The sequence below is a fragment of the Bacidia gigantensis genome (assembly GCF_019456465.1).
Source record: "Bacidia gigantensis strain McMullin 20006 chromosome Unknown contig_255, whole genome shotgun sequence".
In the NCBI taxonomy this organism is placed as follows: Eukaryota; Fungi; Ascomycota; class Lecanoromycetes; order Lecanorales; family Ramalinaceae; genus Bacidia; species Bacidia gigantensis.
In genome coordinates this window covers 2261357-2286083 of record NW_025408605.1, presented here as the reverse complement: position 1 = coordinate 2286083, position 24727 = coordinate 2261357, and the positions used below count along the sequence as shown (strand labels likewise).

At 48.2% G+C, this 24727-nt stretch overlaps 8 protein-coding genes across 8 annotated transcripts; 4 read left to right on the top strand and 4 right to left on the bottom strand.

Annotated features, from left to right (window-relative positions):
• Positions 1 to 364: 364 nt before the first annotated feature.
• Positions 365 to 1708, bottom strand: KY384_007448 (uncharacterized protein; the record flags this gene model as incomplete). Its single annotated transcript, XM_044815939.1, has 4 exons — positions 365 to 961; positions 1025 to 1204; positions 1435 to 1495; positions 1614 to 1708. The coding sequence occupies 4 exons, from the start codon at positions 1706 to 1708 to the stop codon at positions 365 to 367; spliced, it is 933 nt and encodes a 310-aa protein (XP_044667813.1).
• A 1081-nt stretch (positions 1709 to 2789) lies between these two features.
• Positions 2790 to 4935, bottom strand: KY384_007447 (uncharacterized protein; the record flags this gene model as incomplete). Its single annotated transcript, XM_044815938.1, has 3 exons — positions 2790 to 3743; positions 3940 to 4343; positions 4740 to 4935. 3 exons carry the CDS (start codon positions 4933 to 4935, stop codon positions 2790 to 2792), a joined length of 1554 nt encoding a protein of 517 aa, XP_044667812.1.
• A 943-nt stretch (positions 4936 to 5878) lies between these two features.
• On the top strand, positions 5879 to 7524 carry KY384_007446 (uncharacterized protein; the record flags this gene model as incomplete). The annotated part of the gene is given in 3 exon segments (XM_044815937.1): positions 5879 to 5900; positions 5915 to 6715; positions 6869 to 7524. The coding sequence occupies 3 exon segments, from the start codon at positions 5879 to 5881 to the stop codon at positions 7522 to 7524; spliced, it is 1479 nt and encodes a 492-aa protein (XP_044667811.1).
• Positions 7525 to 8737: 1213 nt separating this feature from the next.
• Positions 8738 to 9585, top strand: KY384_007445 (uncharacterized protein; the record flags this gene model as incomplete). Its single annotated transcript, XM_044815936.1, has 2 exons — positions 8738 to 9496; positions 9535 to 9585. The coding sequence occupies 2 exons, from the start codon at positions 8738 to 8740 to the stop codon at positions 9583 to 9585; spliced, it is 810 nt and encodes a 269-aa protein (XP_044667810.1).
• Positions 9586 to 10512: 927 nt separating this feature from the next.
• KY384_007444 (uncharacterized protein) lies at positions 10513 to 11398 on the bottom strand (the record flags this gene model as incomplete). Its single annotated transcript, XM_044815935.1, has 2 exons — positions 10513 to 10968; positions 11015 to 11398. The coding sequence occupies 2 exons, from the start codon at positions 11396 to 11398 to the stop codon at positions 10513 to 10515; spliced, it is 840 nt and encodes a 279-aa protein (XP_044667809.1).
• A 3096-nt stretch (positions 11399 to 14494) lies between these two features.
• On the bottom strand, positions 14495 to 14820 carry KY384_007443 (uncharacterized protein; the record flags this gene model as incomplete). Its single annotated transcript, XM_044815934.1, has 2 exons — positions 14495 to 14718; positions 14739 to 14820. The coding sequence occupies 2 exons, from the start codon at positions 14818 to 14820 to the stop codon at positions 14495 to 14497; spliced, it is 306 nt and encodes a 101-aa protein (XP_044667808.1).
• A 1045-nt stretch (positions 14821 to 15865) lies between these two features.
• Positions 15866 to 19189, top strand: KY384_007442 (uncharacterized protein; the record flags this gene model as incomplete). Its single annotated transcript, XM_044815933.1, has 4 exons — positions 15866 to 16620; positions 16666 to 16865; positions 16912 to 16991; positions 17042 to 19189. 4 exons carry the CDS (start codon positions 15866 to 15868, stop codon positions 19187 to 19189), a joined length of 3183 nt encoding a protein of 1060 aa, XP_044667807.1.
• Positions 19190 to 21450: 2261 nt separating this feature from the next.
• KY384_007441 (uncharacterized protein) lies at positions 21451 to 22951 on the top strand (the record flags this gene model as incomplete). The annotated part of the gene is made up of 2 exons (XM_044815932.1): positions 21451 to 22041; positions 22133 to 22951. 2 exons carry the CDS (start codon positions 21451 to 21453, stop codon positions 22949 to 22951), a joined length of 1410 nt encoding a protein of 469 aa, XP_044667806.1.
• Positions 22952 to 24727: the final 1776 nt, after the last annotated feature.

The following is a 24727-nucleotide window of genomic DNA, read 5'->3' as shown; positions in this document are numbered from 1 at the left end:
GAGGGAGGCTTAGGATTGTGACACTGGATGATGCTTGATGATATGAATGTAGACCATTGCCACATAGACAATAGACATGACAGCCTATTTGTAGCTTGCACGGTATATGGTTCACACGCTTTTCGCACCATTAAAATCATTGTAACAGTCGACTTTTATAGCTTAAAGGCTATAAAATAGTATAGTGCCGCCGCCTTCAAACTGAGACCTTAAGGTCACTCTATGACCCACCCTAGCAAACATTAGAAATTATCGTATTAATCGAGCTCATCAATCGACGATGCGCTGTAGAGATGCAGGCCTCGGCAGTCTTGAGCTGCCTTTCATTCCATTCATCTTTGTCAATCCTACCTCGTCCCATATCTCAATTTAACGAGGTAGGCGGCTCGGGGTATTCGGTCGTACTCTCATGTCTCGCCCTCTTAGCCGGCCTTTCTTCTCCCCTCAATTCAGCTACCTCTCGCTCCAGTTCTTCGACGCGATCTTGCAGCTCCTGTTCCCTTTGCTTTGCGAGCTCGAACTCTTGCCTGATCGTCCCCTCTTCGGCAGCTTGTGCTATCATTTCTGCCCGAGGCGCTTGTGGTGGCGTCTGCTGGCTGTCTTTCTGGAAAGATTGGTACAAGCCATTGATGACTTCTAGCTCGCTGATGCGGGTTCTGAAAACCGAGTTTTGCCGGACAAGGGCTTCGTAGGGTTGTGGGGCTTCTAGTGAAGATGTGGAGCCAGGTGAGGGTTGACGATATGGCATGGAGTTGGCTTGAAAGGCTTGTTCGTTGAGCGTCGCGCCATCGAATAAGTGTTGTGGCGCGATGTTTGAGGGGTGATGAAGGCTGGGGGTGTCGGTACGCGACAGTGGCGCGTCCGTATGTTCCTGACCATTTAAAGGGGGCCGTTGGGCTTGCTGGTTGCTGGGGTTGCCCATATGCTGGGATTGAGAAGCGGGGAGGCCATTTTCGAAGATCTGCCATTGCGGGGAGGTCAGCTATGAGAAGGGTGTGAAAGGTATCGAAAACAGATCACTGACCTTCCTCTTTTGACCTTGATGCCCTCCTGTTTTGACACGATTGCGGCTTTTAATAATGTCTGTTTTCAGACTGATGGGGCGCGGACTGCCGTGGAGCTTGAGGAAGAGGCCGCACGCGTTGCAGAGGACTGCACCAGACTCATCGCGACGCCATAGAGGGGTTGTGGAGGTCTGACAATTCTGACATACAGGCTGTATTTGGCCATTAGCGACTGTCGCAAAACTTGCCATGAGATGCCACTATCGATTTGGGAATCGATAAGAGAAGCCGCCTTTTATTTTAGCTGACTTTAACTGGAGGTTGACGGCACTCGGCACAAGTTTTGCGTGGGCGCTAAAATCCTTGCCAAGCCTTTTTCACGACGCGTGAAGAGCCATTCTGACCGAGGAAAGGAGATAGAAACACTCACAGGTGCCCCTGATCCTCCACTCGTTGCCGCGAACGTAGCGTGTAATCCAGTCTCGTAGGCTCTACCAGACTTGTCAGCTATATTCGCTTCTTGCGATCTTGCAGTATCCTCCGCCCAAAATTCATTGTGAACTCAGGACTTTGAAGGCTTGCAGCATGTGTGCCGCTAAGTGATCTGACCGTTTGAACAGGGTGCATGTATCCTCAGGCTCGAGGTGTGCATGTGCGACCATCCACTTTCCCTTCAACTGTGGGCATGTAGTGCCTGAAGACATGCGGACAGGCCATTTGACTCTTGCTTCCCATTGACTTCATATTCGCCTCAGGGCTCTTGACAAGGGCATGATCGTTGACGTACCTGAGCTGAGAGGAAGCTCCTGACGCGACAGTAGCGAGTGTGGACAGGGCTGGCAGCGATTGCGCTGAGGTATAGGGAGGGAGGCCTGGGCCTGAGGTCCGTTGTGAGGCCTCCAGCTCTAGAGATCGTAGCGGTGAAGCGGCGCGAATATCGATCGTAGGAGTTGACGTCGGTGTTGGTAACGTATGTCTCACCAACGGAGGAGATTTATTTTGCGATGGAGGGTCGAAATGCGACGCGCTCAGCAGCGGTCCCTGAACTGAAGCCACGGTGACGGTCTAGCGAGGACTTCGCTGGGCGGTAGTCCAATTGTCAGCTCGCTCTAAGCGTGTGAGAGATTATCCGTCGTAATAGCCTCTCTATATCCAAGGTAGTAGAATTGAGTATTAGATTAAAATTAGTATTTGACGGGTTAATGAGTGCCCTGAAAATTATATAGCATACAATTGCGAAAGGAAAGACTTATACAGAAACAAGAAGAATGAAAGCAAACGAGAAAGCGCTTCCAAATGAGTGAGAGTTGGTGCGAGGAGCGCAGAGAAGTCGATGCGTCCCCTTTACTGGCTGGCCCGTCATTGCGGTGCCAAGACTTCTAATTCCACCTGCATAAATATTTCCGTAGGAAGTTTGCCTGGCGTCTTCCAGGGCGAACTTCCTATGAACAATGGCCTGAAAGCAGGCAACCTACCGCTTTATGCTGCGGGCGGAGTCTCTAGCTGATGTAGGTAAGACTGGCTGTCACTCCAACGTATTTACTATTACGGGATTCTCTTCCATTATTGGGGTTTTGCAAAGGCGCTTTTAAGATCAGGAGTTGATCAATGAAAGATCCGCTTTCATTGTTGTCGTCATGCGAAACCTTTTTTCACTCCAATGAATAGATCAAACGAAAATTCCCTTGATATACTTGGGGTCCTATAATGAAAAGTCGCGATTGCAGGCTCACTGACGATGAGTCCCAACGGCAATTTGGGCTTCAAACCACCATTGAATCAAGCTCACACAGTAGGTATTGCTTGTCTATTCCACCGGGTCTCAATAACTTCTGTGGTATGACCAGAGTCACTGCCATTCGACACGTCCTCAAGCCATTCAAACTTGATTTGTTCGTGCTCTTGCACCGGGTGCTCGGCTTCTCCGCGGAAGAATAAAGTCCGTTGTACCCTCAATGTGAAGCCCCTATGACTCCCAACGTGAGGTACTACGAAATGGAAGACGAGCCAATATATCACTCCGCAAATGATGACGCTCCAGCCAACCGTTGGAGTCGTGTACCAGGGCAAGTAGCTGCCTGTAGTGGCGGCAAACCCATTGGATGGTGGTATCCACGAAGCGACGATCGGGAAGGCATTTGTCATTGTGAACAATAGAGCTGCGACAACGCTGACCCCAGACTTGATACCGGCGCCTTTCTTGGACTTATTGTTCCATTTTCTGGGCCCATAGAATCTCAGAAACAGAAGACCACCACCGAGACAGACGCCAAAGAATGCATCAACAACGTAGCTGCAGAGACTGACTAAGATCCTATAAGAGTCGGTAGGGTCATGTTGAGCTCCTGTAGCAAGTATGAGAAGTATCGTGAGCGACCAATGTAGAATTAAAGCACCGATTGGTGTTTCGTTCTGGATCGAAGTCTCCGATTTGCCAAATAGCTTTCTGACATCAACATTGTAGCTGCGAGAGATAAATTTGCGGAAAGGGAGAACACCCTCTTTCGCAATCTCTTGTTTGACTGCAGCAAGACATGTAAGCAACGCCTCTTCCTCTACAGGGACTCCAGAAGATAGCTCACCTCGAGCTGCTGTATACGGCATGACAATGAGATTCCCTAAAGATGAAACAGCCATGAAACCGGCCAGTACTCGAGGTGCCATCTTGTCACCAGTCGAGGAGACTGTGCCAAATGTGTACATGAAGAAGAGGCGAGCAACATCCGCGCCCTTGGCTTGCTGTTCTTCTACTGGGACGACAATGAATTAAACATGTCAGCGAACTCAAGAAGGGTAGACTTGGCTGGCCGGCTCACATATGCGATGTTTACAAACATGTACAGAGTACAGACACCTGCAACGGCGAGGAAGGCAGGCCATTTGTACTGTTAATAGGGTGAGTATCAACGGCAACTTCAGTTCACGAGTTGCTCACCTTCTTCTTAGGATTTTCGACTTCAGCCATCACGTAATTCGCCTGATTGAACCCGCCATACGCGAATAGAATTGAAAGAAAGCTCTCAGCATAGCCAAAAGGGTCTGGTTCTGAGTCGTGGAATGCGTTATGCAGATTGAAATTGCTAGACCCAGCGGCTGGTCTTTTGAAGACACCAGAGTAGCTAATGAACCCTGTTACAATGATGAGGAGCAGGATTGCAACCTTAATGACAGCAAATATGTTGCTCAGGTAGATGCCTCCTTGTCGCCAGAAACCATGCATAAAGCAGGCAAAAGTAACGACGGCGATGGCAGCGCCTTGGACAACAAAATTGTTCATTGGCTTATCTGCTGCCTGCAGGAACCGGATGCCGAAGGAGATGGCATTTGCAGCGACATTGCCTAGGAGGACAAAGGCAAATCCGTAAACGCAGGTGAGGAAGAAAACCGATTTGCGAATGATATCTTTGAGCCGAAGGACGCTTTTAGTAAGGCTGTATACTATTTGGCGGGTTCACCGACTCACGTAATGAAGCTCGCCTCCATTCCTGGGAACGGAAAACTTTTTCTTTACTGTTCGAGTGACTGACATCTTATAACGAGGAGTCGTCAGACCAAACTCCATGTACACCAAGATGCCCGCCATCGCAGCGATTGCGCCGCATAGCCAAAAGAGCAAAGTAATTCCGGCGCTGTGAGTATATTGAATCACTTTTGAGGGAGTTGAGAAGATGCCAGTGCCTGCGATCTGCCTTTAGCTGAAGGAATTCTGCTTGAGATTGTAGACGCCAAAGATACCGATCATACGATTGCATATAATGCAAATCACAGAGAAAGCTTCGAGTCTTTGTGGAAGTTTCGGATTCGTGAGCAAGACACTACCCTTCTCCGGGTGGATGAGGTCAAGCTCCTCCTGGTCATGACCTACGAGGGCTTCCTGCGAAGGCCCGTCGAGCTCGCGAATCTCCGCATCGACCTTCTCTTGTGGGCCCATATCTGTTTTATAGCTATACGAAAGCAGCGAAGATCGTAAAATAACAAAGACTATTTCAGGAAAGAGTCACACAGAACCCATAACCTCTTCGCGAAGAGTGGGAAATTGACCGTATTTGAATCTGGAAGCAGGCTGAGCAACAACGAGAGGGGCCAGTCTTACCGAGCTGCCCAGATTCGGAGTGAGCTTCTCGTTATATGCCTGACCATTTCTAGGATAGCCTAGGGCCATAGTACCTCTTTTAAGGTACATTTATCCAGCAAGACACGTTCTGGCCAGCAACCCTGAACTGTAGGCGCACAGCCTCAACTACAGTCAGAGCATATAAGGCATTTCGCGATGCGCCGGTCACATGCCAAGCGTAACCTAGGGTCTTGGGTACGGGGAACGTGTCTGCCATGCACGCCTCCATCCGAAGCGACGATATTGATAGGTCAGCCTTGTGGCCATCACACCCAAGTCGCTGCATGATGGGGGATCTAAGCGAGTAATTGTGACGGCAAATGGGGTGGAGAGCTCTTATCAAGTTGTCTGTGTCTAAACTACGTCAAGAGTTGCCTTTTGCAAAGCCTGTGACTCTCAATTGAGAACCCTCTGAAGGGCCGTCGCTGCCTCGCGCAGGCCGCTCTCGGTCGGGTCGCTATAAAAATCTTTTTCGACAACAAGATCAACGTCTGTACTACAACATGCGACTGGAATGTCGTTCATCAACGCTGGCGACATCGTAAAACTTGGAGAAGGAGCTCTCGCTTTGTATAGGTATGGTTTTAGTGAAGCTGCACAAGCTGGTAATTATGCTTTTTTTTATGATTTCTCCCAGCCTTACCCCCGAGCCCCCGGTCCTGACCCGGCCGCTCCTTCCCGAGACATGCTCGACCTCTTCATACTCCCTTCAGCTGCCACCCCAAGGGCTTGATTAATCGTCATTCCTTTGCTGTGAGCCATGAAACAAGACACTGATGTTCGTTGGTACCAATAGGCAAGCAATATGAAGATTTCGGCAATGCCATTCAATCCCTCGGGGAGAATGTTCAACAACTGGGAAAAGTCATTGAGAATTTTACCTCCCAAATACCTCAACCACTCCCGCCAGATGGGCAATGGGATTTGAAGTCATTTGTCAAGATTTGTGGTGACTTTGGAAGGACCATACAAGAATGTCGTCAGCTTCTGCACGACCGTCGGAAGTTTGCAGATGTACATGAAGGACCTGCGGGAAGTCAAGTCTTGCGAAACATTCAATGGAATTTGGCCATTGAGCCCGAGGTCAGGCGCCTATACGAGCGGGTCAAGTTTCACAACATCAAGATCATCACCATGCTCAAGCCTTTTGAGATGACCCTTATGTTGGACTTGAATGATAATGTTCGGAAGATGCAGAAGATGCAGAGCAAACTTGCAGGACGGATGGAAGAAGGCTTCCTCGATATCTTGTTGGCAATCCAGGGAATATGGACACCTAACACTCAAGAAGCGATCGCCCAGGCGATGAAGCCACCTCCAGATTTGCCAGCCATGCCCGATTACATGGATTCTAGATTTGATGTGGCGACTAACGCGAGCCGGAAAGCTGGCAACCAGGAGCTTCTTGAGGGGCAAAACTTTCCGTTCTACCTGGGCATTACAGCTTTCCACCGACACTTCGATGAGAGCACGATTGTTGTCAAACCCGCTGAAAGTGTCACGGCGGCGCTCGAAACTCAGACCGGCAACATGCCTACCATTTCCCAATACCTCAACCTCATGAAGAGTATTTGGATCTTAAAGAGGATCAAAGAAGGTGAGGAATGGGCTCATGTTTCGTCTGGTAGATTGTTCTAGTGTTACATGAAAGAGCTGGAGTTTAAGTGTGTTTAAGAATTTTCGCGCTTTTAGACTATAGACGCTCAGTAAAGATTGATAGCGCCTGATCATTAACATATCAGACTATAAGGTGACGAGTCTTTCCGCGTATGGTTAGACGACGACGAAGACGACGATATATTCGAGTCTACCGATGACTATTTAGACGAAATCCTGCGTGTCTCGCTGAAGAGCACAGCACGGGGTCGAAAACAAGAGCTAGTGATCATTCGAAAGGACCATGGCGAGCTTCAACTGCAGAATGTTACAAGCAAAGTGACCGGGGTTCGCAAATCTGATACGCTGCGGGACCCCGTTGTCCTAGATAGAGCATGTTTGATTCCTTGGTATGCTAATCCCCATTCGAGTCCCAAAACCTACAATGTGGCTTTCAGAGGCGATGAGCGGGCCCAGGCGGAGAAAGGCTTCATCTTTGAGGGATTGCAAGACCTTTTGGACTTTCAGCAAGCCATCACAGCAAACAAGGTGGTTTTTGACAAGTCAACTGTTCGCACTCGACTGTTCCAGCCGACAAGCTGCTTTAGTTCCAACCATATCAAAGGCGCCGGTCGTATCCAAATCTGGTTCCCGAAGCGCCTCGAGCCGCGGTTTTCGAGACCACAGCTCTTCAACAGGGAGATGTCCCAGCGATCTATCACTACACGCTCTTCAAATGCTCTATCAGTGCCCAAGACGTTTATGACGGCTTGCACTTCACCTGTCGAAATGGATGATATGATTGGGTAATACTTTGAGGAGCCCAGCTTATCAATGCTCGTCCTCTACATGAAGGAGGATAAGGACAAATCTCGGGGATGGTCAATCTTCTCAATCCACAGTATGCCCCCATGTGATGGCAACAATCATTTCGAGGCTGACGTTGGCTTCTAGTGGATATGAAGACCGTTTTGAAAGAAAAATGCGGGTGCAATCGAAGCAGGTCGGCTTGCGTTCACAGCCACATCACCAGGTCTGGCGAGCTTCTGGCCCAGAGAGTGTACACTACATCTGATGGTCAAGTCAATCTGGCCAAGATTGGCAAATACCAGGCTAATAAGGACCCCCAACCGGAGCGAAAAGTCAAATACCTCAGTATCGATTTTCTCGATGCCGACACGCGAGCAAGGTTCGAGCAACGATTCGAGGATACGAAAGCAGTTTATCGCAAGCAGTGGTCAAATTACACCACGGAGATGAATCATGAAAGGCTGCATTGAACTGCTTGCGACTGGGCATTACCTTGGCAGATTGGCTTACTTTGACGAACCTTGCCGTGCAAGACTTGCGTACACCCCTTGTATTGTTATAGCCCCATAATATCTTACTGCCACTTTCTCTGCTCCTTTGCAGATGTCAGATCAAGATTGAAAGAAGCATGGTGTCCTCTTGGCACAACGTTCTAGATCAAGTAGCCGCTCTACGTGGTCGAGCGAAGGATCTAGCCTGGATTACCCCTGGCCCTTTTCATAGAGCAACGCGTTTCACACGCGAGCTGCAACATCCTCAGCGGCCTAGCTTCACATCCAGATTTAGATAAGGGACAGATCAACGATAATGGAAAGGGCTGTCGAAGGGGCACCAGGGGGTGCTGTGGTGGCTCGGGCTCGAAATCCTTCACTTTACGATCGTTTACTTGTTCTCCATATACTTTCGCAAACGCGACTTGTTGACGAGGGTCAGAATGTGGCACGATAAGCCGCACTAGATGTGGCTGCAGCGGAGCGATGATGGGCCTCCCTGATTATTACACCAATAAGGGGACATCAGTGTGAAGCTAACGCCTGCCCTACGATAAGCATGTCGTTTCAATATTAATGTCAGCCCCGAGGTGGTGTCAGCGCTTGCCTGACCTCGATAAATCATTGCTCATATTCCAACTATCTTCGGCGCTTTTGTTGGTTCCTGCAAATGCCACTGCTCAAATGCTTCTGCGGGACGTGAGCCTTCACCATCACCCGCCATGTCTCGCTCGACCTTGTATCTTCAAGCACTCTTCTTTGTTCTAATATCCCTGAGTACTGCTACGAACATATCCTTCGGCGGAGGATTCGACAGGCACAAATGCTTGGTGCGCACTCTCAACTTCCTTGGCAATGGTACCCTGGCAGCCGACGACGAGGTCTTCTATCGTGATGCAGCAGGTCGACCTATGAACGGGAAAGACGACCTTACCCTTACTCTATCAGGATGCGAGAAGCTGTGTGGTCCCCGAATGATGTGGTATCGGGACATCGGACCACGGCTTTCCATCTGGCTGATTCCCATACTGCTTCTGATCAGCAACATCGAGCTTGCTTCGCTTGACAAAAAGAGATTCTTCACGATTCTGCATTTGCTCGGTGACCCTATCGACTCAATCTGGTCTCTTGTCCACAAGATTGACTCCTGGGATCAGTGCTATCGTCTGGTTGAGGGGTATGACAATGCATGTGATCGCTGCAAACGGGTGATGGCTACTGTGATAGCCGGCTTCGAAGAACTTGAGGGTTATGAACTTCAGCCAGAGACAATCTTTGACAACCTTGCCGACAGACATGATCTCACCCTCCAATTCGAGGCTTGGCGGCGGACAGCCGTCAAGCTTGCAGACAGCAGAACAAATGAGATTCCCCGGACGTGCCTGGCCATTGTACTTTATCTTTTTCAACTGGTTGCTGGCTTTGTGAAGGAAGTCGGTGGTGGCAGTAACAGTCCAGTTGGTGGAAGGATTGCGACTGGCGTATTTCTTTCATGGCTCATACCAACCACCTTGTTGAGCAATACCGTCGGCAGCTTTCCTTCTCGCCGGACTTGTTATGGAATCCTTGACCGCTTTGGCAAAGATACGGGCGACCCTTTACGCATTCCGCAGCGCCAGTCTATATTCTTACCAAACTTTCCGCTGCTTACCCGCAATCGGTCCACAAATTATTTCCAGTCCCTCGCTTGGGCTGGTGGTATCTACACCTTTCGACCTTGGAAGTGCCATCTGCGAAGCTCACGCCAGGGCAAAAGTAATGGGATCGTTCTCTTCCTCATTTCGATCTCGCCTGTTTGTATTAGCATGCTAGGAGCCTTCATTATTCTCTGGTACAATATTCCCACTGGCTTCAATTGCCGCCACACCTGGTTGATCGGCATCTTTCTTGCCTGGTTTCTCAGCGCTTTCATGACCTGGTTCTCTTATTCCCCTAAGTTTGCGACTGGGCAATATCATTGGTACTTTGTCCTAGTCAAGGACGCCTTTATTGCGATACCAAGCATTATTGTCATTTTCCTATCAGCTTGTGGGCTCTTCAATTTCTGCTATTGCTGGAGTGGGGTCTTTCAGAGCCGCAGGCACGCACGAGTTCCTTTGAATTCTGATCCTTATTATAAGCTCAACGATCGCACCGTCTATCCCACTACCGTCGGGATCTCTGTGGCTCTGCAATTGCTCATCTTTGGTATCATGGCTGTACACTGGCGACGAGCGTTAAAGCTCTTGCGCTGGAGTGAATCAACAAGGAATAAGGAGTGGAAAAGTGTGATGAAGCATAGAGAATGTGGGTGCTTGTCCAGAACAATTGTTCGACGGCCAAATCGTAGCTGGTCCGACAAACCATTACTGGTTGAGTGTAGGGAGGTCACAGGATCTTGGTAGGTCTCAAGGAATGAATGACTTGGTGCTGTTGTTGCCTTTCCACTGCACTTAGGCTTATGATACATCAGTTCGAAATATAACGTATCTGTATGGTGAATAGTCACCTATCGTTATCATACGTTACCAAAGCCTACTGTACCGAGTGCCGCCGTCATCACACCAACGGCATATGTCCCAATGCTAAAGGCGCCTTGTACATCCTTGGTCACTGCTGCCCAGGCTATCGCGAAAATTCCTGATCCTATCAAGGTCAGAAACGTGACGAGGCTCAGCATATAGCAATCAAGAGTCTCCACAATGTGGATACCATAGCCTGCTTTCAGGACCTCTGGTAAATCGTCGACAAAGATGCTTGTTCCAAGCTTCTTCGGGAGGAATGGAGTCCATGTCTCACTAGTGTGAGGGCTAGGGTTGTGGAAGAGATGGAAGAATTGGTGCGGAGGCATGACTCCATCGGCCGTTATCTCAGCAGACTTGTAACTGTAGCGCCGGCGCTCAATCTCCACTTTGGGAGGCAATCCTTGACCACCGACAGCGACTTGGGGGCTTTGACTTCGGTCGAGGAGGAACTGTTCTCATCAGTCCTAGAGGAGTGGAATGGTCTATTCCAGGTACCTTTCGAGATATGATCTTGCTGGGCTTTGTGAATGACATCTCGAAGCGCTTTTTTCGAAGAACCTTGTGGCAAGGGAAAGGCACCTCGATCCGGATGACACCGTGTGAAGCTCTGTTTCTGCGATAGCTTTCCGCAATAGTGGTGAATAGCTCAGCATCTGTCTTCATGAAAGTCAAATCGATCTCAGCGACAACTTTCCTGTATGGTCCAGTATTAATACAAAGCTCTAAGTAACGCGCTGTGAATGGTGATGGGCTGATCTGGTGCTGCTGTTCATTATTTATCTCGACGCATAGATCACCTTGACTTCCGAGACTACTGCTGGGTGATGTGTTTGAAGACACCGCAGTCGAGCCTGGATATTGAAAGTCAGGAGTTGACATTGCGCTCGAAGGGGGCCCATGACTAGAATCGCTCGCGTTTGATACACATTGGGAGAATGATCTATTCAGATGAGCAGCCAGCGTATCTGCACGCCCTACAGAGATTTGAGGGACTTTCCAGCTCATTCGCTGTCCACAATCCTAAAGCGGAACAATTAGCTTGAGACCCAAGCATAGGTATTCGCGCGAAGACTGTAAGCGGAGAAAGGATGCATTCAGTCTTTGGTCACGTCAGGTACTTACGCACGTCCATTTTATCCTCCGGTGGTCTGAAGTCCTTTTGCTAATTTCAACGGCTCGTATGACCTTACTCAGCTTATATGTTGCTTGTAAAGATACGCTAAGCAATTCCAAAGATTTTCGGAAGGCTCTCACACAGGGCCGCTCCTTGCTAGAAGTGATACCACAAAAATTGGAATTATCTAAGATCGAGACCGGGCTGTGGATCCTCTCTTGTTCTCCCATTCCAATGCTCAGCCCATACCCCTGTGTTACAAGTTCAGTGGGCGTTGACTTTGACGGTCCATTATAGGATCCTACATCATTGTAACCGTTGAAATGAGCGCCATCTTTACACGAAGGAAGCGCAATCGCAGGGTCTGATCCGGTGGATGTAGAGGCGATTAGCGTCCGAGTCTGGATGCTCGGGGAACCTGGTCGTTCCAAGATAGTTTGGTCTACATACTGAGTCGTGGGGTTTTTCCGCTCCAATCTGTTCACTTATGTGGCGGTGTTCAACGACGATTGTTTCGCGCGGGGCAAGAACCTCAACGTCTGATTTTCGGATCTGCCTTTCTTTGTCATTACCCTGCGGTGCGATCTGACTGGCATGTTTTGTTTTACTGGGTTCTGGCGACGTGCGAGGCATTATTTCCACTTTTGGGCCGCCATAAGATAATGATTTCGATGCAAAAGCGCCCGAGAGACTAGACTTTGGGTAATATCGTGAGTCCGACTCCTTCTTTCGGAGGAAAATATCTGGTCCAGGACTTCGACGGCGATGTATTATTGCAGGCTTTCCGTATCTGCTTTTGAAAGGTTCGGCTTCCCCATTGCATCTTTTCACAGCGTCGCCATCTTCAAGGCTCTTTGTTGGAAAAATCATTGATAACATAAGAGCCATTTTTTGGAGACAACTCGACCACGCCAATCATAGCATTCGGTAGCACATTGTATAAGATGAAAGCTTCGCGCGATTGTGATGCTCTACCACAGATATCAAGTAATGGTCCAATTGGTATATTATAGGTCAGCTTTGATATAGATGTCTAAGGTATGTTCAATGGCGAGTATTTGGACTTTTCCTAAGTGCTGGTAGCAAACGCTAAAATGCGCTCAGAGGAAGCTATCGAGCAGTACTCAAAGGCCGCTTGGGCATGGGTGCATTGGACCAAAGATCTACTTGCATATGCGTTCGAAAGGAGCCAATTATAAAGTCGTGTAAACATATTTCTAGTGGTTTGGGCGCAAGAGCCAGATTTGCAACATATGCTGTGCTTGGCCATTACTGAATGTGCTGAATCTGAGACGCGGTGAATAGATGCACAGGATTGCAAGGCCAGAAACTTCAGCCATACAAAGCAAACACTAGCGACTGTGGCACGTTGACAACAAGGTGAGTTTCACAATTGGAAATCAACGCGTGGGTATTTGCCTGTTGAATCCCACATGGCGCCTCACGATTGCCGGGCAGCAGCTAGAGCCTTTGTGCACGGCGACCAATAGGATATCGCCACCTAGCAAGCGCGTTCACAAGCTTCACTTATATAATGGAGCATGGCATACCAGATTTTCACTCTTGGTAAGTCAGAGCGTCGCAATGTGCTGGGAGGATAGCGAGAACCGGGGAAGTCTGCTTTGGCGAGAAAGCAGAGAAAGCATGTTTTGTACCGCATATTGTGGACATGATTTGGTTCATTGTTAGGGAAGTGGACGATGCTTGGGTCTTATTCAAATTTTCTGTCATGATTGTCGTCGTTTGGTAATTTGGGCGGATAGATTCGTAATAGAGTTGCCACTTAGTAGATCCAGGAGAGCGAGCTCGACCCCTAGAATGTTTGAGCACCAATTTCGAAATTCTATTGACACAATGAGTCATTGCCATAAGCCATCAAAGGCTGATCAAGATCGATACCGCCAATAGGGATCGCCAGTAGTTGCGCAACTCTTTTTGCTAACTTCTTCTCCACATCCGTGGCCGGGCTCTGAGGCCAAGCCTGTGGGATGTTGGCAAGATCGATGGCTGGCATTTCGCTGAAAAATATCTTAACGTTTTTGAACTATTTCCTCTCCGACCTCATTTTTAAAAATCCATCTACACGCTTAGGCAGCACAAGTGGACGAGGCAAGGGCGTGGAAGACAAAGCAAAACAAACACCACAAGCCGAGCTTTTGTATTGTGAGCAAGAGATACAAATCACCAAAACTATCATTACGTACCATGACTTAGCTCCCTGTCCATGATCACTCAATATGCTCGTGCCACATCCAGGTTTAGGACAATGATTTAAAGGCAGCGCCTTGTACCTACCTATGCGAAAGGCCATCATGATATGTAGACCTGGTATTAATGCGCAGCTATCATCGGACGGCATTGCCTGTGTCATGTCCAGTGCGTTGCACGGCTCATATTCTCCGCTTTGGACCTTGTCCCTTCCAGGGCCAGATTTGAATTGTTCGCGTATAATGGCGTGGAGCAACTGACATTTCGATCAGCATGACCGAATATATCTAGGACAAAACCTACCCCAACGTTGTACTCCGTGGGCACTGGCAGGGGAACCCCAAGTGCATTTTTAAAAGCGGACCGGAAGCTGGAACCAAGTATACTGCGTAACCAGTCCTGGATGATTCTGCTGGGCCACAAGAAGCTGCACCATTTTTGTGTTCAAAACCCAAATCTTGCTGACAAGCACAACAAGTGCTTTCAGAGGAAGTACAACACTGCTGGGCAGAGTTGAAATGTCAGCTTACATTCAGCCACTTAATAGAAATGCAGGCTACCTGCTCATGGCTCGAGCTAGATATTCGACCGATTCTGATATACTACTGGCGCGGCTTTCTCGTTCTTCGGTCTTATTGGTTAATGCTTGTATCTCATTGGTCAAAGTCTCCATAGCAAAGGCATTCTGGGAAGCCATTTCTCTGCTGACCGCCGTCACTGTTGTACTGTTGGTCCTTAGCAAGCGAATTCCTTACGATGGCCAAGGGGACTTTTGAACGTTGAACGTAGCCAATCGCATATTCAAGTACCCAACGTGGCCAGCTATGTAGGCTCTCAGGTTGCAGACTTCCTCCTGCATCGTAAAGCCCCACCGTAACTTCCGGCCCCAAAGCTTACTCAAGTTCCATCCTTTCCGCTTGTGCTCGTCTGCGAGAACCTCATACTTGGCGGCTCTCTTTGAGAATTCATCTAAAGACATATTGGCAAGATAAAGCAGCGACCTTGACTGCATTTAGTTCTGGGGAACGTTCTAAAGGACACTCTAAATGTTCAATAGCATCGAGAGCGTGCTGTAAGCCAAACAATTCACGTTGCAAATGGCCATATTGGGAAGCCGGAGACGTAGATGCTATTCGCTTGATCAACGCCGCAGTCGCTAGGAAGTCACCAACAGAGAATCCAAACGACATTATGCAACGTGGAATGGCATATAAATATCATACTTCATGGCTTGATCGCGACAGGAGACGAGAAACGAATCTTTGCGGAGCACAGATTATTGAAAAGATGTAGGCACTTTAGCGCGGGCAGGATATAATTAAATCCTTAGCACTTAAAAAATTTCTCTACCCTTAAAAACCAGTATATAAATAGTTTTAAAACGATATTCTAAACCTTATAATTTATTTTAAAGATAAGATTAATATAAAATCTTTTAACTAATTATTTTAAATGTTATTTAAGCTTAAATATTTTTAATAAAAAAAAGTTTATAATCTTTAATTTAATTAATTTATAAGTATTTTATAAGTATTCTAGAAATAATTTTAATATAATATTATTAAGACTTAGTAAAATAATAGATTTTAAGAGAATAAAAAACTTTTATATTAATTTTAATCTTTAAAATAAATTAAAACATTTAGGATTATATTTTTAAACTACTTATATACTACTTTTTAGAAGTATAAAATTTTTTTCAATGCCAAGGATTTAATTATATCCTGCCCACGCTAACTCTTGGCACTCCGTCTTGCCCGTCCACTTAGCGTTCCTCTGATCTACTAATTTATAGACCATCTGCACGTGATCACGAATGCGCACTACTTCGACCGGCCAATTTTGCTTGTCCTTGACAGAGGCAAGATCATGCTGCTATTGCAATTGAATTTGCATCTTCCTGCACACGTCACATTGCGTTTTTCCAAGCATGGACGCTCTGGTTCACGGAACGCTCGCTCTTCCCTATTGAATGCATTGATACCGAAAGTCTCTACGCGTTTCGCAAACAAAATCAGCATGAGATGGCCGCAGTTAAGGCCTTAGAAGGTCGCACTGTTCACCAAATTCAGTCTGGGCAAGTAATAGTCGACCTTTGTTCCGTGGCAAAGGAACTTGTAGAAAATAGTCTTGATGCCGGGGCTACTGCCATTGAGGTCCGTTTCAAGAACCATGGTCTTGACTCCATCGAAGTCCAAGACAATGGGTCAGGCATCTCCGAGAATGATTACGAATCTATTGCTTTGAAGCATTACACGTCCAAACTTTCAACCTACAACGGTCTTTCATCTTTAGAAACTTTTGGATTTCGTGGAGAAGCTCTTTCTTCGCTGTCCGCGTTGTCTAAATTTTGTATCATCACAGCAAAGGAGACCGAAGCCCCTAAAGGCACCAGGCTTGATTTTGAGATTTCCGGCCAACTGAGAGGGAAATCGGTAATTGCAAGTCAGAGGGGCACGACAGTGATCGTGGAGAATCTTTTCCAGAACCTGCCCGTTAGAAGAAGAGAGCTCGAGAAGAACATCAAAAGAGAGTACAGTAGAGTTTTGAATATCTTGCAAGCATACGCTTGCATCAACACACAGGCGAGAATTTCACTAAGCAATTACATGACTAAGGGAAAGAAGGTCGTAGTCTTTGCTACTAAAGGCAATCATACAACGCGTGAGAATATTGCGAACGTATTTGGGGCAAAGTCGTTGACCAATCTGCTGTCAATGAATCTAGCACTTGAGATGGCACCTACCGGTACCGCAGTAAGATCGGGTTTTGGTGCACCGTAGGTCTCACCATGCGAAGACTTGTTGCTCAACTAATTGGGCAGTGATAAGCAAGTTCGTGCGATCGGGCATGTCTCTCGACCTGTCTTTGGTGAAGGAAGGCAAGCACCAGATCGTCAGATGTTTTTCGTAAATTCGAGACCTTGCGGACTGCCACAAGTGGCAAAAATATTCAATGAGGTCTACAAGTCTTATAACATGGCTCAGTCGCCATTCGTTTTCGCTAATATAATGTTGGATACGAGTATGTCATTTTGTGCCTGCATAAAACGAACGACTGATCTCAAAAGATGCCTACGATGTGAATGTCTCCCCTGACAAGCGGACAATTCTGCTGCACGACCAGGCAGCTCTACTGGAAGGTCTTAGAGTAGGTTCTCGCATCTGTCATCAGGATTGCTTGCTTGCTAAATCCCCAAGGCTTCTCTCACTGGCCTGTTCGATTATCAAGACCAAACCGTGCCGCAATCGGTCCCTTCCATCAATCGACTCCCATCTTACAAGCAACTGTCCCTGAGTCGTGAAAGTTCCATGAATAAGGAAGCAGCTTCTGTACGGATGGCAGATTCAGCCTCACGAGACCATTCTGCTAGCTACGGATCCTCTTCCGAATCTGATGAAGCTGTTCCAGACAAGGCGCCCCTGAATCTGATTGAACAGTTTGCAGCTCGAGGGACGACGGCACGTCTGGAGACCCCTAGATCCAGAACCACCGGAGATACCGGGACGACTGGCTTGTCTAAAGGCAAGCAGAAGTTATTGCGGAAGCTTGACAAAGAGAACCATATGCACCCTGGTTCGGACGACTTTGACGATGCGCGCGATGTGACGGAGTCAGATCGGCTGCAGCAAGACCTCCCAAGGGCCGTTCGGGATTTCAATGACCGTTTGGCCGAGCATATCACAAATAGTAATCCAGTGGATGAGCCCGAAGCATCATCGAATGAAGAAGAGGCAGCGACTACTGACAATGACCTCGAAAGTGCACAAGCTCAACGAGCTCCGCAATCGAGCATTATTCACAACGCTTTCGACCGCATGCGTCCAAGGCGGCGATCACCCGAAGTGCCAACAGTCACAATTGAATCGAAAACTACGGACTCGATATTTCAATCCTTAGCAAGCGATCAGAGAAGAACTCACCCAGGGCCATCGCTTTCGAAGCAAGCTCATTCTCCAGGCGAATCTACACGCCAGGCCTTCAGTAGCAGCATGCGGGCTTTTGCAGCTCCAGAAAGTAACTTCATTCCAACTGTTGGTCCACCACGTAGCAAATTACGTCCGTCGAAGCACGGGCAGCATCATCTGAGCCGAGTGAGGGACGGCTCAAACACCTCCGATGATGAAGCAGAGAGCCCAAGTCAAATGACAGAGGACGAAAGTCTTGACGAAGCTTCTGAAGACAGCGAGCACGAGCTTAATGCGACAGAATCCGATCTTGACTATATTGATGAAGACGAGAAAAAGGCCATGGAAGAGAGAAGAGTTGCAGAAATAATCAAAGATGCCGAAGCAGCTAGAATGGTACCCTCTGAAGAGAGCAGTAAACGGGCCCGTCAGGTACTCAAAGGTAGTATCACGAAAGACTCGACACATGAGCTAATGCAAAAGATCAATACTGGGCTTGATCAAATAGGTCGACAGTTGAAAGCAATCCAAGCAGCTATTAGTCAACCCTTAGCTATTGACACATTAGATTCAACCATCAACACAACTGCCCTAAACTCGCCATCGACTGACCCTTCCGCTCCCGACCGTCTGACCCTCACGATAACCAAACAAGACTTCTCCAACCTTCACATAATCGGCCAATTCAACCTTGGCTTCATCCTCGCCCTACGAAACAACACAGATCTTTTCATCATCGATCAGCACGCCTCCGATGAGAAGGTCAATTTTGAGCACCTTCAAGCTACTACGGTGATGCAAAACCAACGACTTGTTCATCCACGCCGCCTGGACCTCTCCGCCGTCGATGAAGAGATCATTCTTGAGAATGAGGATGTGTTGATGAAGAACGGTTTTGTCGTCGAGGTTGATCAGAGCGGTGACTTTCCCGTCGGCCAGCGTGTTTCACTGGTCTCACTACCGATGAGTCGAGAAACGACCTTTAGGCCATCGGATCTGGAGGAATTGGTTGCAATATTGGCGGATGCGCCTTCATATACAATCGGCGGCACGGCGAGAGGTGGTGAGCTGGAAGGCGGAGGAGTACCGAGACCGAGTAAAATCAGGAAATTGTTGGCCATGAGGGCTTGTAGGAGTAGTATAATGATTGGGAAGGTAATGACGAAGGGGATGATGGGACGATTGGTGGGGAAGATGGGGAAGCTTGATAAGCCGTGGAATTGTCCGCATGGTAGACCGACTATGAGACATGTTTGTGGGCTTGAAGGATTAGGAGGTGACGGTGAGGAGGAGGAAGAAGTAGAGGGGGAGGGCATCGATTGGGGAGCGTGGGTCGAGAAAATGGTGGGTGTGGAAGGAGGTGAGATAGATGGCGGCGGATCAGAGGGGAGTCCAGTAGATATGGCGGGGTTTGACCAAGCAGATGACGGCGAGAGGTAGAGAGATGAATCGTGATCTTGGTATGTTCAATTTACACCTATATACGCCACGCTCGTACATGACATTTTTGCTTTCCGTGGTCTTTGGTACTGTGAAATACCTATGCTTTCGTGGGGATCTACATGTTTCCAATCGTGCTTCATATCCTTGTTTCTTCAAGACATTATTATCTCCAAGCGCCGCCGTTCCCTCTCCCCTCTTCCATCACCTTCCCACTAACCTCTCTAGCTCTCACACCACCACTTGGCAAGAAGTTGCCCTGACTGATCTCAACTCCGCTTCGACTGACAACTCTCCCACCTCCTCCACCTCGAGAACCCCACTGCCTCGCCTTACCGATCCCTACCATCGGTGGCCCCCAATTACCAGTGCTGGGGGTCAGAGCGCGAGTGTCGGTGTCCGGCTTGTTACCATGATTACACCTTAGGCGAGGATCGATGGGCGGTGTTGGCGGGTTCATAGAGAGTGGCTGTGGAAGCATTGGAGCTTGATTCTCGTCTGCATACTCAAATGGGCGAATTTGGGAGAGTGGATGGTAATTATTGGTTTTGGGCTTTAGAAAATTGAGGTCTCGCGGTGGGGAGGGAGAGGGAGACGGAGCAGCATTTGGATGAGCAATCCAGTTGTTCTCAGAGAGCGAGATCTCTGTGAGTGGCTGGCTGGTTGCTGTCGCTGTTGAGTAGACTGAGGATGCCTTGGTCGGGGAGCGCTTGAGTTCTACTTGCGGTGGAATCGCTTTTGCTGGCTCTTGCTGTACCAGTGCGGGAAAGTATGTTCGTGATGTGCGGACAGATGGAGCCTGACCACTTGGTCGGTCTGAGACATCCATTCTGGATGCTCGAGGGCTGAAGCTTGGACTAGGCACGTTGTTGATGTTTGTGTGGGAGCTATTTCGGGTATGCATGAATGGTATGTTACGGACTGGTGAGATGAGTGGTTCTTCAACCTTCGACTCCCGCTTGGACGCTATTGCCGTACTCGCCTGACTCATGTCCGACTTTTTGTGCTTATGTCTCGAGGTAAGATTGTCTTCTAGGGGATTCATATCTGGTGGGAGCCTTGCAATCTTGCGATATATGACGCCAAGATAAATGGATAGGATCAGAGATACGAGATGTAGACCACCATTCGTAACGCTAAATAGAAATGTCGCTTGTATGATTTGATGTGTCGCCATGTCGTCATTGAACAAAGTCTTCCAAAGGCCTTGGTGAATAGCATTTCGGGTGACTAATGCAGTGAACACTAGGAAAGGGACCAACCCTGCGTCCATGATAGCTGCAAAAAGCATGTAGCTTGCTGAGAATGTAGGTGTTCGACCTTTCGAGGAGCGCGACAAATGATAGATAGCATAGATGGTATGCAGGATGGCAACTGCTGGCTACATATTGTCAATACAGCCCGTTCATTGAAGGCTTACTCAACTCACCGGAACTCTAATGATCCAGCCTGTCGTTACTTCCGTACCTCTGATGCAGATTACGCAGACAAGCATTCCGAGTGCTCCCAGTAGCGCACAAACTCGTAGGAACAGCTGACTCATTCGCGTCCAATTAACTTTTGACTTTGTTCTTGGACTCATTGGTTTAGAGTTGAGATTCCCATAGGGTACGATGAAGTATGAGTCTGGATGGCGGTTGAACTCTTTTGACTGTATGAGGGGACCTTCAGGCTTTGGTCTGGGCTGGCGTGGTGTCCAGCTTGCCTGAGTTGCTGCTCGCGGGTTGAATCCATGATCGGAGGGAGCGACGAAAGAGTATTTGGAAGGATGGTCATACATGTATGGTTGTTGCGCACCCATGACTGCTGATTCAATATCAAAATAAATTGAGGATGCTTTATCATTTCAGATTGGGTATACGTTGCAGAGAATTGCTATACTCAAAGGTCCCTGGCAGGCCGATTTCGCGATGTTTAGAAACTACCGCATTCGCGTATTGATAACGGGCCGATCCGGCATTGGCAGAGCAACGAGGCGTCCTATCCGAAAGCGCATCGCCTTAAACTTTCATATTTGGAGTACATGTATTCCAGATTGACTGCTTTCTTGCCCCCTGTTTAGGTTGGTGATGCTTCATAAAAAGCTTTGCCAGCCCTCCTGGAATTTGTTGAAAAGAAAAGGTAATAATTCGCAATTGGAGTCTCGCCGAATTATTGGAACCCAGATCAGGTACAATAGCCACATCGTCAGGAATGGCCGCAGCTTTCGCATGGCCATCATTGGCTCGGGGCCAGCAGGCTTCTATAGCGCGTATAAAGTCATGTCAATAATCGAACATGCCAAAATCGACATGTATGACTTTCTGCCTATCCCCTTTGGTCTAGTTAGATTCGGGGTTGCACCTGATCATCCTGAAGTAAAGGTAGGCGAGTTAAAAATTCCCTCCCCATGCAATAGTATCATTGTTACTTTTCTCGGGGATCAAGCTGTTGATCTTCCTCATTTGCAGAATTGCCAAGAAAGATTCAGTGAAGTTGCTTCGTCTCCCAATTTCAATTTTATCGGAAACATAGATGTAGGGAAAAGCTTGACTTTGAAGAAGCTTAAAGGCCATTACAATGCCATCCTTTTTGCATATGGAGCGTCCCAAGATAGGAAACTTGAGATCCCGGGAGAGGACGGATTGAAGGGCATTTACTCTGCGCGGCATTACGTTGGATGGTACAATGGACTACCGGAGCATGCGGAACTGAGCCCAGATCTATCAACCGGAGACACAGCTGTTGTCATTGGACAGGGAAATGTTGCTCTTGATGTAGCGCGGACGCTCTTGACTAATATTGATGTCCTGCGCAAGACTGACATGACGGATCGTGCTTTGTCCGTGCTGTCTAAAAGTAGAATCAAAAGGGTGCACGTCATTGGGAGGAGAGGTCCTATGCAAGTAAGCAGCCATTCCTCTTATACTTGTCCCAAAGACCTTTTCAACTAAAAGTCGAAAGGCTGCATTCACTATCAAAGAGTTGAGAGAGCTACTTCACCTACCCGAAGTTTCCTTTAGCAAAATCGACCCTTCACTTCTGCCTCCGCCTGAAAACAAGCTTCCTCGCACACCTCGACGGATGGTCAACTTACTGAGAGAGGGCTCTACAACTCCATCCGATATGGCAAATAGATCTTGGAGCTTTGACTTCATGCAATCTCCACGGAGATTCGTCGGACACGAGAGTCGGCGAGAGCTGAAACAGGTGGATTTTGAGGAAAATCGTTTCCAGGAGCTTTCGCAGCGGTTTGAGCCCTCCGCAAGACTGGGCCCGACGACAAGAGCGACTACCAACTCAATTACAACGTCCATTGCCTTTCGTAGCATTGGATATAAGTCTGTACCAATCGACGGAATGCAAGAGCTGTCAATACGATTCAATGCAGTCCGAGGGATCATTCCAAACGATGGATACGGACGTATTCTCGACCATCCCGACTCCTCGACCTCATCTGAGGGCCAAGGAGATGCATTGCCCGGACTTTATTGCGCAGGCTGGGTCAAGCGCGGCCCAGCGGGAGTAATCGCGAACACAATGGAAGACGCCTTTGCGACTGCCGAAGCCATCGCCAAGGACTGGGAGAGCGCAAAACCATTCTTTCCCGGTGGCGAAGGCTGGGATATTTTGTCTACCGAAGTCGCACAGAGGGGTTTGCGAACCGTGTCTTGGATGGATTGGTTGAAGATCGATGAAGCAGAGAAAACCCGTGGCAAGGCCGCGGGAAAGGAAAGAGAAAAGTTTACGACTATCTCCGAAATGCTTTCCGTGTTGGATTGACGGGAAAGGGCACATCCCCTTGTTGATTTTCAACTAATCACTGGGTGCTTTCCTCGAGTTCGACAACCCTCGTTCCTTGAGCGCGTCTCTGAGTTGCCAAATGCCCTATGGATGATGAATGTTTCAAGACGGTCAGCTGGAAAGTTTCGAAGACCAATCAGCTCCGTAAAGAGGTCTTGAATTCTTTAAGTCCTCGAAGCACTCGTATCGGGTCGAAAGAGACTCCTACTGAGAAGCCACAGGCCATTTCCGCTGGTGAAACCACAGTCCTCGCTGTGACTGAAGGAACTCGATGGTGCAAAATGAACATTTTACGGCCACCGGCAGAATCTGCAAACCCCATCAATCTTGTGTCACCTATATAATAGGTCGTGCACCATGTCGCCAATGGCAAGCGAACTAGTCAGGCCAGGACTCTCAATCCCTAATAGATTGACGAAACCCTCGAAGGCATCCTCCTTTCGGATCACAAAATCGGAAAAGCCATCGCCTTTGCCTCTCGCGACCGCGCTGCCTTTTCCAAGCTTGGGTCTGATGCCACTGTAGTCCAGCTGGACCCTTTCTCTTTGAATACCTGGTAGATACGTCTCGATTTGATCAAGTGCTGCAGAAAGTCTGGTTTCATTTACTGAAAGATCATGAGGGTTGTCTATCCACTCCACATCAGGGCCAAAGCGAATTTGTCCCGCCATGTCAATGGTTAGATGGGTTCCCAGGCCAGCAGCACCGGGAGATGGAGCCGGGTAGAGTAGCGTTTGAGGTTTCGGAGCAGGTGCAGAATAGGAATAGTACGACCCTTTTGCAAAATAAGGCTTTACATGCCTTGATGGAGGAAGGATAGCATTAGATAGATCCACAGCTGCAAGGCCGGCACTATTGACCAGCGTTTCGGTAGTAATGCTGGTGATTTCATGTGCAGACCCAGACTTGATATCAACCTTCCAGCCTCCCTTACCGGAATCGATTGGCTTGACGGATTGAAGCTCGGCATGGCAAGCCAGGTCGCCTCCCTTTGATTGAAAATCGCTTTCGAGGAAAGACATGTACGCGTGGGAATCAATGATACCAGTCGTCGGGCTTTCGAGCACAGCCTGCTCAGCTCGTACGTCTGGCTCGCGCGATCTTACCTCTGGAAGCGGAAGAAAGTGGATGGGCACGTCAATGGACTTTGCAAAATCGTAGGTCTTTTGTAGCTCTTCCTGTTGTTGAGGATCCTGAGCAATTACCCACTTTTTTGTGTTTCTGTACGGAATACCCTGCTTCTTGCAGAGGTTGTACATCATGTTCTTGCCTTTAAGGCATAGTTCCGTCTTGAGAGAACCTGGCCCGTAATAGATGCCAGCATGAATTACTTCAGAATTACGGCTACTTGTCTCTGTACCCACAGCACCGTGCCTCTCGACCAACAAAGTCGAGGTGCCAGCCCTCTCGGTAAGTCTACGCGCTGTCGCAAGACCTACAGCTCCAGCCCCGACCACCTACAGAGGTAAGTTTAACATGGTGGCGGTTTGTGATATGACGTACTACATGGGTATAGTCCGCTGCTTTGTTTGATGTTGATGCAAAAGAGCGTACTCCAGATAGACTCCTGCTAGCTCGAGATAAGGTGCTAGAGAGCATGCTTACAATCAGAAAAAGTACAAGTTTGCGCGCTTCAGTTGGAGTTTCCAAAATTTGAAGACATAAGTGTTTTGATTAGTAAGCACCGGGTAAAACTTCCCATTCCGCAAAATTGCTTGCTCGTTGTGCGCATGAAGATCTTCAGCATATGTAGGG